Below are 18,023 nucleotides of genomic sequence, written 5' to 3'. Positions count from 1 at the left end.
TCGGTAAAAATCACATCATCGAAAGTGTCTCTACTTAACAAAGTTCTCTTGCACCACGCAAAACATTTAGGACGATAAGCCGCATGTATCATTTGACAGTACTTGGTTTTTCTCTTCGTCCACCCAAGCCACCGCCTTACGTTTTTGACCGTCGTCACGGAAACGTCGATGTCAAACTTTCTTTTGATTTTGTGAGAAAGTTCACATGCAGAGAGTTCAGCGTCTTTCTCTATCTCCTTGTAGATGAAATCCATTTGCTCAAATCCGAGAAGACAACGTCTGTTAAATTTTCTTGGCGGGTCTACGATGCTGCCATTTTGCCGATAGCATTTTAGAAACAAACCTATGGCATTTCGGCTGACACCGATTTTGTCTTCAGCTTCCAACCTTTTCTTTATCTGAACTATTTTCAGGCCGATACTGGACAACGATACGATTCTTCGGCGAACATACTTGTTCAGTCGAAAGGTTCTTTGAATTTCTCATGGAGCAGACATCTTTTTGAGTGCAGTATGCAGTGGCATCGAATAGATACTGTGTGTGGTGCGTTAATAATGAATTTGTATCTCTTGCTCTCTTTTGTTACTTTATTTTGTTCGCTATGATGTCATTAGTTAAAGGTGTTTATTTTTTGACTAACGAAGTCAAATATGCAAATTAACGTTCAAGAATGTTCACGCTCATTGCAGCGGCTCTCGATCGATAAACGCACTTCTCCAAAAGTGCCGACAAAATCAGCGGTGCTTCAAAGTCGTAAAACGTATAAAAAAACTTGCTTTTGCGAAATCTTGTCAGTCGAGATTGTGCTCTCTGCATCACAAGTTATCTGTGTTCAAGACAAGCACAAGTTCCCTGTGTTTACTACGATCATTTTTTTCCTCAAGATTAACACCTATTCTATGGCATGCTACGGTCGCTCAGCAACCAAAGGTAAGCTTGGTAGCCACTACCATAGAGTTATCGTTTTCAAGCCATCATGTGTCAACAATGACGTTACTGTGTATAGACATTTCCTTTTTACATCTTTTATACGAAGTTTTACCCAAATTTCGAGTCGATTTACTTCTGCCTGTTTGGGTGTGGCTTTTTTTTCTGTCACGTGCCTGATACTTAAATGTTTTTCATTTCTTTTTAGTTCCAGCCTATGCATTGGTTAGATTCGAGGTCGACGATAAAACCATGGTGACATCGTCACGTAAAATTCAAGAATGCCACCTAGCTCAAGGCAAGACAGTCATGGTGAGGTGGAAAGAAGGGGCATCGAAGACATGGGAGCGCCTCGCCGCAACTGTCATCGCTGCATCGGACGACGAGAGAGCTCTCAAATCACTGGAGGTAAGACTGGCTGAAGATGAGGAGAACGCTGATCCACAGCCCAACGACTCCGACGTCACCAAAGCAACAAGAAGTGCAACACCGAGCGTTGCTTCTGAAGTAAGTACCAGCAATGCCGTCTGCCTTTCTCCCAAAAATTGCAACATCGGACTTGTTGATTTGCAATGAATCTAGTCACATTGGTTACGTTTCAATAGTGACCCTATCAATGCTTGGACTATCACCAAATTGTTATCACTAAAGTCGCACATGCAATAGCAAAAGTAGGAACCTATTCAAACGCCAAAAGGATTAGTTCACTTTTATTTCTTTCTAACGGTGACTTGCAGGTAGATACGGCTACTGCTGGCTGGAATAAACGTAAAGCTACAGCCCCGGGAACCAAGAAGACGAAAAGGAAGAAAACTGGCAGAAATGAACAAGTAAGTAATACCAACTGTTCCTGGGGTAGTTTTTATCTGTTAACTATGTTGTGTCCTCTAACGGTCGACAGACATGCAAGGGTACTTACAGAAATCGCGCGTTTACAGTAATACTGATGGAAATCTCGGTCCAAATAATACAATGTAACCCGGCCAGCCAGTATCAGTGCCACATAAGCTTACTTCCTTTGCGGTAAAAGAGAGATTCCGTGTCTGTATTCCAATAATATTAAAGTTAAATTATAATTTTTCACTATGTTGTTAGTTAATTCCCAATACCATCGTTTTTCTTTCTCCATAGGCAGTGATTGAAGAAAGTGGCGAGGCAGCACCAGCAAGTGACGTCATTCCCGTCGACATGCCAACCATGGACAGGCTTGACCAGTTGCTCAGCGATGAGCAGCAGGCCACTTTCCATGAGCTGATGACAGCTGGCGATGGCGAAGGGTCCAAATGCTGCGAACACTGTCAGAAACGAGACGGGGACATCGAGTTTTTGAAGAAGTCCGTTAGTCAGCTGTTAGCTGCGGTTAACACGCTGACAGAGAAGCTGACGTCAGTGCAGGACAGCATCGCCGACCACAGCATCACCAACCAACTGAACCAGTCAGCCATCGCGACTCCACGGATAGGCGAAAACATCGACTCCACACCGGAACCCGCTGTCACGATTGATTCACCATGACAACTAGAACAACGTGTGACAGTGATGCAGCCCCAGGAATTATTTAAGGACAGTGAGATTGCCAAAGAAGTCGGGAACACGATTCGCAGAACTTCTCTGCACCGTGACAACTTCGCTAAAAGACTGGTTTTCACAGTGTTGAGCCACAGGTCAATTAGGCATTATATTTGTGATGATTTTTCCTATTATTATCATAAAAAATAATTATGAATATTAATAAATTATTAATATGAATGTTACAGAATATTAAACTTTTTTACACACAATGTCGTCTACTTTGTGTAAATGCCGTCTGGAAACTCCATTGTTTTGATAATTATGATTATTAATAAATTATGATTATGATTAATAAAGTCATATTTTACACATTGTAATGTGCTTATGTGAACAACCCTCTGGAAACCCTCATACAGTTTCACAATCTATGCCAAAATATACAAGTGACACCATTGCCCAGGTTCAGTCTACGGCGAGAGTTACCATTGCCCAGGTTCAGTCTACGGCAAGAGTTACTACACAGTGTATATAATGAGAAGGTAGCCAGCTCCACTCGACAGTAAACTGACATACCCATGAATTACCTCCGTTTTCTTCACTTCTGCATGTTGATTCTCAAAATTTCTCCCGGTGTTGGCAAGTCCATAAATCAGCCATCAAATCTACCCAGTTTTGACCACTTGACGGAAAATTTGTGAAGTTTGGGCTGTGAGAAGGTATATATCGCCAATGAAATGAAGCAGCCTTAGCGAAATCGACAGCATCTGGGATATTTTAGGGCCGTTTGCGAAATTTGAATGTAGCCGCCAAGCGGGGCCGAGGGCGGAGCCATGATTTAACGTTATTAGATATGCTGACATAATTGATCGTACAGCCAATGAAGCTCGTGACATTTGATTAGACCTCTCATCAGTTGACCCGAATGTACATAGGTCTGATCAACATCAAAACGTGGAATGAGTTTCATTTCTTTAGTTGGACGATGTATTTTTCGAACTTTATAGCGGTTGTAAGGTTGCTCCAAAGCAGCTTACTGGGTATGCGATCAATGGAGGTGGTAGCTTCAGCGAAACGGGGACAGCATCAACTGAACAAACACCGCAGCAGGCAGCTCAATATAGATTACTGCGATCGTGTTTGCCAGCATTATACACCTTAATCCTTATCCATATTATTCGATGACACCGTCATCACGTACGTCCATTACAAATGTCCAGATGAAATTCCGACGACAGTGAGCACACCGTCATCGACTGTGACCGACTCCTCTGCCCCTCCTCTGACAAACACATCAGCGACTAATCCGTAGCAATGAATGTTTCCACTAGCTGTGATATTTGACCGTGGCGGTGACCTTTGATTTGAACGCGTTCTCCGCTGCGATATCACAGCTAGGTTTCCACGGTATCCACCTATTCCCGTAACCTCCGCCATGTTCACATCGTACCCACAAATACCTTGAAAAGCAAGGAACACGACTAACACTTCCAGGCCTACAAACGTGCTGACATTTTCTTGCCCGTTCTCGTTTCAAAATTTAAATGTTTTTTCCATAGACCCTGCTGCATCCACAGTCTCTTGGTGGGCTATTCAGCTCTGGGACTATTGGCCCCATAGACGAGTGTACAGAAGCGAGAAACACCTCAAGTCTGGAAACAGAATGGCTATAAAAACCACGTCATGTCACATTCCGTGTCCGATTTCAAATTCGGCCGAAAATCACACGAAACGAGCGTTTTGAAGCAAATTAAGTACCAGGTATGATGAATTTGAGAATGATAGGGAACGGTCGACGGTTACATGATAGATGAACTTGCTACTTTTCACGGTAAAATCGAACGTCGAAGATGACATGGTGGCACAATCCCTATACGAAATAGCCATTTCATTTCCTGACTTCAGCAGCAGCCTGAAGTTACAGCACAGCCCTGCGTGGTACGCTGGTGCAGAGTAGGCCATTGAAAAATGCGAGTACAATTGTGCTCTGATTTCCATGGTAAATTTATGCGCTGTCAATGGGGTTGAGCGCATCGCACACTGGCCCAAGCCGCACCTTTACACTGTGCGTTACAGAAACCAGCATTGTGCGGCAAATGTACCAGCATAATGCAAGGTTATGCGCGGGCTTAGCTGTAGTGCAAAACAAAGTACGGTACATTACTGAGGTGGTTTATTGCTGTGAAGATTCTGGATTCAAGAATTTTTTTGCTAAATATTAACTTGTGCTTGTTCCAACTGTACGGTATCACAAAAGTAGCACTGTTATTTTCATATCTCGACCAATCATGATGCCAAATTTATGCCATATGATACCACTGTGTCATGTACATGTGCATGGATTTGATTGATGTGAGTTCATGTCAGCTGGGGTTAAATAGTCATATGACCACTGCTAAAAGAGGCCTCTAAATGAACTCATAATGAAATGGCCAAAACAAAGAGTTTTTGGTCGACAGGAAAGATCTGTCAGAAGAAATTAAATGATTAACCCTTTGACCCTGGCTAGGAGAAAAATGTCTGTAGGTCATCATAGGTTACCAGGGGGTCAGGGTGCTAAGGGTTAAAGGGAGGGGATCTTCGGAACTGGACATGTGCAACTTTCTTGTTTACACACAATGTATTTCATGCATGATATCTAGATGCGTAACGTCAACTTAGCTGCAACATTTAAATTTTGTGACATTCATTGTAAACAAACATGTTTTAACTTTCATCAATCGCCAACGTACCCTACATGTACCGGTAGATACAGTGTTTACATCGGTCGTAGGGTCTCTGGCAACCTTTGAGCAGATTTCTGATGACCCCCCTCCCTTTTAGTTCATTCAGATATTTAAAAAAGCAGTGTGAAAATGTTGAAATTTGTTTTAAACTGCCAAAATTTGTCAATGTGGCACACGCTTCACCATCATCATTCATTCGAGTTTCTGTTATCTGCTCCCAATTCACTGCTATACTGCAACCATAGCCATGGAGGTTGACATGATTTTAAAATACAATTCACTCCATATTGCTCTTACTTATTGGCTCATACAATATGGCATTCATTTTAACTAAATGTTTAAACCCTATGGTTGGTTTTTACATGTAGCTTTGCCGCACTCTTTATAATTTTAGTTCTGTAGTAGAACTGTATCAGGGAAGTCATGAGTGAGGCTAGCACCCGTACTCAAAGATTTACATTGGTACCGGTAGAGGCCCGCATCAGATTTAAAATTCTGTTGCTTACATTCAAAATTATCCATGGAAATGCACCTATTTATCTGAGAGATTTATTAGATTTATATGTACCTGCCAGAGACCTGCGATCGAGTGACAAATTATGTTTAACCCAACACCATGGTAACTTTAAAAAGACATATGGACAGAGAGTGTTTTCAGTATGTGCACCCTTACAATGGAATAAGTTGCCATTTGAAATTAAGACCGCCAGAAGTGTAGATAGTTTTAAGCGCAGTTTGAAAACCTACCTTTTTACTCAGTTTTATGTGTAATTTTCTGTTTTAATTTTCTAGTGTGGTTGTACTTTTAAATTATTTTATCCAGCTATGTACAATGTGCTGAAACGTATGTGTAGTGCATTTTAAACAATTTTCAATAATAATAATAATAGCTCCCCTTCTGCCTCTCAAACGACCTCCTGAAGCAATGTGCCGACTCGATCCTGCCACACTAATTCTGTTCATAGTTCAAAGGTCGTAAAAGCACATATTGGTATTGCATTTGAACTTGTCCTGATAATGTAGGCATCATTTACACCTAACAAATATTAGGGTCCAATATGTGACCTTAGTCACCTGTGTATTGTCTAGCTAGTGACCAAATGACCACTGGCGTTTTTTTCGATGCCCCAAAACGTGGTTTCGAAGGTGATTTTGGGCTATGCACCTAGGGTTATCTGCTCCACCCGTCTGACCTCGTCTCCCGAAAATGATTTCGGTCCTAACCAGCGACCTAATGACCATTTGCTTTTTTGTCGATGCCCCAAAACGTGGTTTTGAAGGTGGTTTTGGGTTATGCACCCAGGGTTACCTGCTTAACCCATCTGACCTTGTCCCCCGAAAATGATTTCGGTACTCAGGAGCAACCTAATAACCACTGAGAAAATTTTCTGACAGGTTACTTGATCGCCAGGGTATTGTCTATGAGGTGACCAAACAACCACTCATCATCAACATTTCTGACAGGTTTCTTGGTTTCTTGTTCTTAGTGGTTATTTCGTCACCATGTAGACAATACATTGGTGGCCATGAAACCTCTCACAAATGTTCTTAGTGGTCATTCCGCTGCTCCTTAGACAATACATCGGTGACCAAGTGACCTCTCAGCCGTTTCCCCTTAGACAATACATTGGTGACCAAATGACCTCTCATTAATATTGGTAATGGTTATTTGGGCGCCCCTTAGACAAAACATAGGTGACCATGAAACCTCTCTCAAATGTTCTTAGTGGTCATTCCATTGCCCCTTAGACAATACATTGGTGACCAAGTGTCCTCTCAGAATTATTCTTTGGTTATTCGGTCAAAAATCTGATGATAAAGCCTGAAGATGGCTTATTTAACTTTTTGAAATACGCCCTCTAGGGCCAACTTTGCTATGATTTTGGGACTCTTGATCACCAAAATCCGTATCTTACTTGTATTTAATCCTCGAATTTCAAGTGTGTGTTAAGGGGATCAGAGTGTAAAGATTTGAAAATTTGAACCGAATCAAACAACATTAAGTATTCCAAGACAGCACTTTTCGTAAATCAACTGGCATCTGGGTAACCAGACAATTCCCCAGCCTCCAGGTGTTGGCCACAACTTTCTTATTTTTGGTCTTATGGTGACGAAATTTTTAGATGTTATAGATGAGACCCAAGCTTTCTGCCAATATATATAGGTTGATAGGGTTTGCATCAAACATGAGCTAGAAGTTGGTGTTCAAAAGTTACATACACATCCCGATTTCCCTGCAATGCAGAATTCTTAAGGTCAACAACATTTTTTGGAAAATGGGCTCATTCTACACTTTTATTGCAAAGATCCACGTCAGATTTTCGGTGGCATAGGCTGTGTATTCTGGTTCTGCATAGAGTTACAATGGGAATTTTGAATTTACAGGATTTTCAATTTTCCTCTCCTTAAATCTACACAACAGAAAAGAGCTTGAGTCCTGGTGTTATCATGATCAATAGATAGAATTTATCTCTATGGAGGGGTACTTTCATATTTTAGATATGAAGTCAGGAAGTCAGAGAAATTAAATTATGAAATATTATTTTTGGGCCATAGACAATACATAGGGGGAAAATCTTAAATTTTCTAAAACCTGTCTTCAGATCCACAGAATAGGGCTGGAGTCCTGTTTTTCTCTATTCTGAAATAACCGCATATTAAAGATATTCAGACAGGAAGTCATAAAAATTGAATTATGAAATATTATTTTTGGGCCATAGACAATACATGGGGGAAATTTGACAATTCTAAAACCTGCCTTAAATTCCACAGAAACGAGCTGGAGTCCTAGTCTTTTCAGGTGCAATAGATGTATTAACTCTCTATACTGTGGTACCTGAATATTTAAGATATTTAGACAGGAAGTCATACAATTAAAATTATTGAATTAAAATTCAGTGTGCCCCATAGACTTAACACAGGGGGAAATCTGACTGTTTAAGACCCTGTCGTTAAATCTATAAATAAGGAGCTTGAGTCCTGGTTATTTCAGGATCAATACATATATTTTTTCTCTACTCTGGAGAACCTTCATATTTAAGATATTCAAACAGGAAGTTATAACGATTCAATTATGAAATACACGTTTTGCCCTCTATAGACTTAACACAGACATAGACAATACATAGGTGACCTAACAACCACAAAAGGTCGACGACATGTTTTGGAAAATGGGTTCATTCTACGCTTTTTCTTGCAAAGATCCAGATGTCATGTACATGGTTCAAAAGCTCAGAATCTGGACTCTTTAACCGCTATAAATTCTCTCCCCAAATCCAGAAATTAAAGGAGTGTGGGAACAATATCGCTGGCGGGTCGGGTGATCTTTGACGGTTCTGTGTTTTGTTCCGGGTTTCGGCAACATGTCACCGAAAACGGTCTGACGAGTGCAATATTCATGATGAGGTTGAGATTTTATAATAGAACGTCACGATTTTCTGTGGTATAGGCTGTGTGTTTTGGTTCTCCATAGAGTTACAATAGGAATTTTGAATTTACAGGATTTTCAATTTTCCTGTCCTTAAATCTACACACAGACATTAGCTTGAGTCCTTGTGTTTACACGATCAATATATAGAATGCTTTTTTATGCAGGGGTTCTTTCATATTTAAGATGTGAAGTCAGGAAATCAGAGAAATTGAATTATGTAATTAAAATTCAGGGTGCCACATAGACTTAACACAGGAGAATGCTGACTCATTTAAGACCCTGTCATAAAATGTACGAAAAGGGGGCTACAGTGATGCTTTAGACAATATATATGTAGCAAATGTCAATTCAAAATATTTAGTAGGGGTTTGTTATATGGCATGATTAGGCTGTAGTTCTCAAGTATATTAGAGAGGAGATTTTGCTGAGTTTAAAACACGTAGCAATTTAAGGATTTGATTAATTTAAGTATGTTAGATGTGAATCCAATATTATGTAAAAACTCACATTTTCACTCATACTTTCACCTTACACTAACATGCACTAAAATGACACTATAGATTTGATGCTATAATGATTTATTCATTATAATCATAGAGAAAAAATATGTCTATTGACCCTGAAAAAAAACAGGACTTCAGCCCTATTCCAGAATACACAGCCTATGCCACCAAAAATCGCGACCTGGATCTTTGCAATAAAAAGTGTAGAATGAGCCCATTTTCAAAATATGTCGTTTGACCGTACGAATTCTGCATTGCAGGGAAATCGGGATGTGTATGTAACTTTTGAACACCAACTTCTAGCTCATGTTTGATGCAAACCCTATCAACTTATATAATTGGCAGAAAGCTTGGGGTCTCATCTATAACATTTAAAAATTTCGTCACCATCAGACCAAAAATAAGAAAGTTGTGGCCAAAACCTGGAGGGTGGGGAATTGTCAGGTTATACCCAGATGCCAGTTGATTTTACGAAAAGTGCTGTCTTGGAATACTTAATGTTGTTTGATTCGGTTCAAATTTTCAAATCTTTACACTCTTGATCCCCTTAACACTTTCCATGCAACAAAACCTGAAATTCGAGGATTAAATACAAGTAAGATACGGATTTTGGTGATCCAGAGTCCCAAAATCATAGCAAAGTGGGCCCTAGAGGGCGTATGTCAAAAAGTTAAATAAGCCATCTTCAGGCTTTATCATCGGATTTTCGACAGAATAACCAAAGAACATTTCTGATGATAATGGGGTATTGAGCTTTGAGTCCTGGTTATTTCAGGATCAATAGATATATTTCTTCTCTATTCTGGAGAACCTTCACATTTAAGATATTCAAACAGGAAGTTACAAACATTGAATTATGAAATACAAGTTTTGCCCAATAGACTTGACACAGACATAGACAATACATAGATGACCTAACGACCACTCTAAACCAATACTTCCCGATAGACAATACATAAGTGACCAAGTGACATTAGTGACCAAATCACCACTCAAAATGTTAGTGGTTACTTCGTCGCCTTATTGACAATACATTGTGACCAAATAACATGTCCGAGTGGTTATTTGGTCGCTCACATAGACAATACATTGGTGACCAAGGACAGGCGACCGACTAACCACTCAAACATTGGTCACCTATGTATTCTTATGAGGTGACCTAATAACCATCTAGCCATAGACATAACAAAGGTGACCAAGAGACCTCTGACAAGTTGAGTGGTTATTGTGTCGCCCGCTACCGAAGTGGTCATATAGTCGCTCCGAGTGGTCATTTGAGTCACGTGGAGTGGTCTTATGTCCACCCGCAAGTGGTCATTAGTTCGGACCCTAACCCTAAGTAAGGGATGAATTGTCTTGGAGGGTGAAAGGTGTTCTTACCAGTTTGACAGGCTTTTAAAGTACTTTCAAAGGGAACTCCCCACAGGTTTGTAACGTTTAATACTGCCTGTACACATAAATTTAAGTTAGAATGCTCGGGGACAGATATTGGGACTGTCAAATTTTTATAATATTCTTTCGGCCTACCACTTTTTGGACTCATTTTGAAGCTTATGGAGTAACTAAAGTTTGTATCAGCTTAGTTTTGTGAAAATTGTCAATTTTACTTCCCCACCCTCAGATAAAAACACAGGGATGGTGGCCATTTTGAATTTCAAATATTGGTAAATATCAGGTAATTTGTTTCTGTAGTACTAAGATTTGCACACAGTATTTTTGATTTTTAAAGAGAATTGTTGGGACTTTCATTGAGGAAAGTTCTAGCTAAAGTTAATTCTTTCTTTTTCAAGGCGGGTACTACCTTAACATAAATTTTAGTGAATAACGTAGATAATGTTAGATGGTCAATGAACAGGCTTCACCAATATTGATGATATTTTTAATTTATGTGATATTTCTGTGGTTACGTAGGTTGATAGTGCATCAATTGTACAAAAGCAGCCCGTAACTTTTTCCCCTTCACATTTTTTACAGATCAACAGCACCAAAACCTAACTCAAACAAACAATGCACTGGCCAAAGAAAAAATCTGGAAATGACACAAACTGTCTCAAGTGATACTTATGGTGAAGAAAAGTACACAAGTGATGAAAATAACAGCATCGTCATTGGATCTGCTGGAAGTAGAAACAGCAGTATGAGTGATAATAGTGGTGGTGGTAGTAGTGGCATGGATGGTAGTCAGTCACCCACAAAGGCTGGTCAGAGTGAAGTTGAAGTAGTCTCACCAGATTACCAGCCAGGCACTGCACCAGATGACCAGCCAGACATCAGCACCAGGTATTTTGAAATCATATGTGTCCGAGAACAGCAAGCTCAAAAATTCAATGCTTTGTTTCAAGACTACGAGATCAGGTTTAATAACATCCAACCTGTGGGTGGTTTCGTTCAAGTCATGGCTGTACTTCAGGACACTTTTCAAAGCGTCATTGACAGGCTGACGCAAGACATCTCTCCCACAGACAGAGTTTGTATGACAATGGAGAGTCCGTCACTTTCAAATCAAATCCAGCTGCCCTTTTGGCCCGTTCAAGAACTCACAGTCCACAAGGTGCTGAATGAAATAGAAGAAGTGGTACAACCCCATGAAGAAATCACCCTCAATGACAAATTCTTCATTAACTTTGTTCATGTACACACGCCTGTTGAGGAGGGGAAAGAAGAGAGTAGGAGGCCTGTCAACATTACTGATCGACTCAAGCACATGAGATGTGTAATTCAGATAATAAACAAGGATGAGTTATGCTGTGCAAGGGCCATAGTTACAGCGATTGCCCATGTCCACCGTGGCTCTGACCGTAACTGGAATTCCATACGAAGAGGACGCCAGGTTCAGGCAAGACGCGCTACTAAACTTATCACTCAAGCTGGTATTTCACCAGGCCTCTGTGGCCACCGAGAGCTCAACAAGTTACAAGCTGTGCTTCCGTCGTACTGTATTAGTGTGATTTCAGACGAGACAGGATCAGTTCTATACCGGGGACTAGACCCTAGTTCTGCAGAACACAACATCTATCTCTACTACCATGACAACCACTATGACGTCATAACATCTATGTGCGCATTTCTGAAGAGAAGCTACTATTGTCATCAGTGTAACATTGGATACAACAACTACCATGGCCATTACTGTAGAGACTTCTGCAACTGTTGCCGCGCCTTATCGGTATGCCCACTTTCTGAGGACTTTGTCTACTGCATAGATTGCCACCGTTACTTCAGAGGTCAAAAGTGCTTTGAAAATCACAAACAAAAGCTCCAAACTCTCGTGAAGCTGTATGCCAGGCCATCCGTCGATGTAAGTTCTGTGGCGTGACCGTCAACTGGGGGAGGAGAAGTAACATATGCAGCATCACTGTGGAGAAATATACTGCAAAGACTGCCAGCAATATGAAGACAGTGACCACTTATGTAACATCCAACCGCCTGGCAAGAAACTAAAGTTAGATTCCCCTGCAGGCAATAGCAAGGATGACTCAAAAACCACCGAAGAGAATGAAGAGGTCAAAGAGAAAGAGATGCGATGCTTTTACTTTGCTTTGTGCGTACACAAGATGGTTGGCCCCAGGTTCCCAACATGTGCATTGTCCAGTCTGCTTCGGACCCAGAGCAGGTTTTCCATGGCCCTAACACTATCCATGAATTCTGTAATTGGGTCCTTGTGGAAAGAAACTCCCCCAGTACCTTCATCGGACACGGTCTTCAAGGTTATGATGGACAACTCATAGTACAATACTGCCATGACAAAAATATTCAGCCGCAAGTCATCATGAATGGGAAGAAAATCATCTGCATCTTCATCCCTAATTTAGACATCAAGTTTATTGACTTCCATAATTTTCTACCAGTACCTCTGGCTCAGCTTCCGGGCATGTTTGAGTTGGATGACTTGCATAAAGGCTACACGTACTTTCCTCATTCATTTAACACTGCGGCAAATCAAGAGTATGTTGGTCCCCTCCCAGATGCCAGATACTTTGGTCAAGATGGCATGAAACAACATGAGAGAGAGAGGTTCCTAAGATGGTATGAAGACGCAAAATTGAAGAATCGTCCATTCCATCTTAAGAAAGAATTAGAAAACTGCTGCAGGAGTGATGTTGACATCTTGAGGAGAAGTTGTGTGAAATTTCAAGACATGTTTGTTCAGATGAGTGGTATAGATCCATTCAAGGTTTGTATGACTATTTCATCGGCATGTAAGGTAGCTCTCCACAAGAACTCACTCATGGAAGAGACTAAGGGAGTCATTGCAGATCAAAGGTACCTCCACAGGCAAGATAGCTCTGTCCTCACGTTGCAATGGTTAGAGTGGATGACATTCAAGAAAAAGGCTAGCATCAAGCATGTCCACAACAGCGGTAAGACGAAAATAGATCAATATTGGGTAGACGGGTATGATGAGGAGAACAACACAGTGTATGAGCTGCATGGCTGTTACGACAATGGCTGCCCTCAGTGCTACAAAGACCCTGGTACTGTCAACACCAGAGTGGAGAAGACCATGGCTGATCTCAACCAGTCTGCTAAAGACAAGATGAGATTTTTACGATCCCATGGATTCAGAGTCATTGAAATGTGGGAGTGTGACTTCAAGAAAGAAATGGAGGAAAACCATGAGCTTCAAGAATTCGTCACATCCCTTGATTTTCAGGTGCCCCTCAAGCCAAAAGATGCGTGCTATGGCAGTAGAACCAATGCTACAACTCTGTATTATGAGTGTGAAAAAGATGAAGAAATCCACCATGTTGGCTTCAGGAACCTTCACTGCCATATCATGAAGTTCTGTAAATATCCGATCAAACATCCCAACATCCTTACCCAGAACATCGTATCACAAGTTCCTACGTACTTTGGTCTAACCAAATGTCGAGTTTTGCCACCTAGGCAACTGTACTTTCCCGTTCTTCCCCTCAGAGTTGATAAGAAGTTGATGTTTCCCTGTGCCGAAGTTGTGCTGACACCAAACAGCAGTCACCATGCAAACACAGTGACAAGGAACGGTCCTTCGTGGGAACATGGACAACACCTGAATTAGCCAAAGCCATTGAGAAAGGGTACAAGGTCGTCAAAGTTTTTGAGGTCTGGCATTATGAAGAGAGTGATTTGTATGACAGAGGAACTCACACAGGAGGTATCTTTACTGATTATGTCAACGCCTTCTTGAAGCTGAAAGAAGAAAGCAGTGGATGGCCTTCATGGGTCATAGTGAGGATGACTGTGATCGATATATCCAGGAGAAGTACAAGAGGGAAGGTATCTTACTCGACAAGACGAAGATATGCCACAACCCGGGTCGACAAACTTTGCAACATTGATGCTGAGTGCCATGTGGGGCAAGTTTGCTCAACGCAACAACTTTCTGAGCAACGTTACATCCAACAACCCAAAGAACTGTTACGATTGCTCACAAGTGAACAAATATTGTCAATAACCTAACTTTCATCAATGACAATATGGTTGGTGTTCAGGATGACTTTGACGGAGAGATCTCAAACATCAATGCTGTCATTGATGCATTCACGTCAGCATATGCCCGTCTCAAGATGTATGATGTCTTGGAGACCATTGGAAAACGCGTTTTGTACTTTAACACTGATTCCGTCATATTTATCAGCAAACCTGGAGAGTATGAGCCCCCTCTTGGAGACAATTTAGGTGATCTTACTTCAAGATTTGACTTCACTGACAATTATATTATGAAGTTTGTGTCTGTAGGACATACAACTATGCTTTCTGTCTTGCCAAACCCAATAGGAAAGGCAACAGTACTGTTTGTAAAGTGGGAGGGATCACGCTCCAGTACCCAAAACAATCTTAAGATCAGCAGCAATGATATTGCTTGTCTAGTAACTACGGGTCCAATGTCAAATTACCTGGATGAAATCCAACATGTTGGAAGTGATTTTGTAACAAACCATAAAGAGACATGGGCTGTTGTTTATGACAAAAGAATCCTGGTTGAAAATTACAGAACTCTGCCATATGGCTTTTAAAAGTACACCATCGCTTGAACAGTTTCTCTGCTCCTTCACTTCATTATACAATGAAACATTCAGATCGTGTCACAAAAAGTTTCAGTCTGAATTGTTTACTCCGGAATAAAAGTGATGGATGTGATCTACAGACTCAATACACTCAAAAGATCACTTGGTTAAAGTACAAGTGCTTAAGGAAGTACACATTTCTGTGCGCATTTGTGTACATGGTTTTGCCTGCACAGTGGTCCATTGGGATTCAGGGTTAAATTATTCAAGCGTTCTGTTGCCATCATGTCTTGCTTTAGACAAAAGTTTTCAGTTGTCAAAGACTTGTAAGTGTACATCTCCGCAGTTTGAAACTGGTTGAACAGAATGAGCAATGTTTGTATACTTCTGACAAGTAATCAGGCTCTGACAACAGAGAAGAATTTCATAAAATTTTGATTACAGCTTTTACCCATTGTTTGCTCAATTTTCAACCTTGCAAAGTTTGTCAATGTAGACAATACTTGCAGTTAACATTGGTCAGCTCCACAGTGCAATAAATTAACATCCTATTTGATTGAGTTACTTAGCTAATTAATTTGTCTATTTTACTTTTCAATACTATTAAAAAGCATCTGTATCTAACAAAAGTGTCTTTAGGTATTTCAAGGAAATTTAGAAATTACCATTCAATAATAATAAAATCAATGTTTACAGGTACTTCATGTGCCTGGCTGTTCGGAAGCAAGTTTTGACCAGCTTAGGGGGTCATCGCCAGGAAAAGTTAATGCATAAATTTCTATTGTTATATCTATAGGATTAACTCAGAAACCTTTTTGTTATATAGAACAGGTTTAACTAGTCTGGCAACATTCCATTACATATTCTGTATGGGGATGTAACCCATGGAAGATTCACAAAAATGCTATCTTCTCACTCAAGCGAACATAATTTTCCAAAGCATTCAAAATGGGAATTATTCAAAATGGTTTGCCTAAAATTACTTTTTCAGTAGTTGAAAGCAAGTCGATAAGATTGTGAGAAATGGTAGACTTCTCCAAGAATCTGTGAAGGCACAAATGTGAGCCCAATGTTATTGATGGTATTTTTATTCTTTATTTAGAGAAGGGAGGATTTAAAGTTTCTGCACAGAAAGGTGAGCTTTCAAATTTGGGGAAGGTACGGTACTTCTTAAATGTGTTGCAGAGTCTGAAATATGTGGACTGTAAAGGCTGACTTTCCTGTCATTTAATATTTATCCTGTAGAGGTAATGGCCTGTTTGAAGACAGTTTCATGTTACATTAGCCCAAACCATGAGGATTTAGATGCATTACGGTGTTCTTGCCTGGTAAACTCAAAACCAGTCCTGTTTATATTTTTCTAACTGAATATTGGATGCCCCAGCCTATGTCACACATAATTCATATGTTTAATCGAGTGCTGCTAGGTAGACAGGAAGCTCAACCCTGACGGAATACTGTGACAGTTTTATCAATATAAAATAATTATGATACAATTTTTAATAATTACATATTTTTTAGACTATTTACTCCTACATGTAGTTGGCTTGTGCCAACCGGCTGCTTTCATCTTCTTCCATTACCTCTAGGGTTTCTTCCAGTGCTGTTAAACCTATCCTAGGACTTATTGCGATTTCAGTTACACTTCCTTTGCCTAACAATTTATGTGTGGCCCATCTTTTTTCATAACAAGTTCCTAGTCCTACTTTTTTGAAAATCGAAAATTTTATTTTTCTACATAGAGCTAACAGGGAATAGCGGCCATTTTGTATTTCAATATCAGTAAATCTTGACAAGTTTGTTTCTCTAATACCAAAATTTGCACGGTGACCCCATTTTTATTCTTGATTTTGAACTGAATGGTTGAAAGACTCCTTGAAGAAAATTTCAGCGAAAGTTTCAGTCTTTTACTTTTAAGTCGAATACTTCCTTAATAAATAATGATAATTGATTATAATTAAAGCCTAGAAATCCATCATGATAAAAGTGATCAAGACCCTGCATAAATTTTAAAAATGCAAATGACAAGTGTTAAATGAGGAGCGTTCACAGCCAACTCCGGTTACTCACCTAGTATAAGTTGAACCTGCGCATGCGTAGTTAGTTAGCTGTTGATGCGACTATTATTAAAATCTAATATGTAGGCTGAACATGTCTGATCTGAGAGCGAGCACAGGTGAGGTATAGACATTGAGGTTGTTACTCCTATAATTGTACATAGCATGCCAATCACTATCATCATCATCACGATGTTAGCTGCATATTTTTGCAAAAGTGCTGTAGAGGGAGAACAAAAAGTTTCGAAAAAAGTAATAAATTTCAGTAATTTACCCAGACACTGCCCCTCAATCAAGTTGATCAACGAAAATGAACTACTAGTATATCAGGCAAATTACATGGTTAGACCAAGTTAGAATTGTAACAGAGGCCGGGAACAGAGAAGTACTAAACAAAAATTAGAACAGTTTTTGGCCCTCCGAAGCTGATTTTGAATCTTGCATAAGTCTTGCAAGAGTTAGCTTTTTAGCTCCGCTGTCAGAGAACGCGGAGCTTATCTGATAGGCTGATTGTCCGTCGTTGTCCGTCCCTCCGTCCGTCCGTCAACAATGGTCTTCTTCTCTGAAACTGCAAGTCAGATGGTATGGAGGTTCATAGGAGTGACCTCACTCAAGTTTGATCAAATCGTGGTGAAATTTGCATAATTGTATTTTTGGGGCAATTTTTCCTGTTTTTGGTCAAGAAATCTTCTTCTTTGAAACTTCAAGTGAGTTTAATTTGAAACTTGGTATAGAGGTTCCTAGAGGTAACCTCAGTCAAGTTTGTTCAAATTGTGGTGAAATTTGCATAATTGTATTTTTGGGGCAATTTTCCTGTTTTTGGTAAAAAAAATCATCTTCTCTGAAAGCGCATGTCGGGTTGATTTAAAACTTGGTATTGAGGT

General features: G+C 40.1%; 2 protein-coding genes across 3 annotated transcripts in view; both read left to right on the top strand.

The window, feature by feature from the left end:
• Positions 1-15,643, top strand: part of LOC139133864 (uncharacterized) — a 33,606-nt gene extending 17,963 nt beyond the window's left edge. Inside the window, exons 3-5 of one of the 2 annotated variants that reach the window (XM_070700643.1) lie at positions 1,136-1,434; positions 1,665-1,757; positions 2,059-2,715. In XM_070700643.1, coding sequence (XP_070556744.1) covers positions 1,136-1,434; positions 1,665-1,757; positions 2,059-2,442 — 776 coding nt within the window. In that variant the 3' untranslated portion in view covers positions 2,443-2,715. Of the gene's footprint in view, positions 1-1,135; positions 1,435-1,664; positions 1,758-2,058; positions 2,716-11,069 lie in introns of those variants that run through there. The other variant, XM_070700635.1, reaches the window with a different exon arrangement.
• On the top strand, positions 12,865-14,133 carry LOC139143713 (uncharacterized). The gene has a single exon (XM_070714251.1). It carries the CDS (start codon positions 12,865-12,867, stop codon positions 14,131-14,133), a length of 1,269 nt encoding a protein of 422 aa, XP_070570352.1.
• Positions 15,644-18,023: the final 2,380 nt, after the last annotated feature.

The sequence above is a fragment of the Ptychodera flava genome, chromosome 1 (assembly GCF_041260155.1).
Source record: "Ptychodera flava strain L36383 chromosome 1, AS_Pfla_20210202, whole genome shotgun sequence".
NCBI lineage: Eukaryota > Metazoa > Hemichordata > Enteropneusta > Ptychoderidae > Ptychodera > Ptychodera flava.
Note: the sequence above shows the minus strand (reverse complement) of the source record. Positions and strands in the feature narration are given on the sequence as shown.

Bases quoted from the DNA above. Each gene is read 5' to 3' on its own strand.
- LOC139143713 (XM_070714251.1), top strand. From the start codon at position 12,865: ATGAATGGGAAGAAAATCATCTGCATCTTCATCCCTAATTTAGACATC.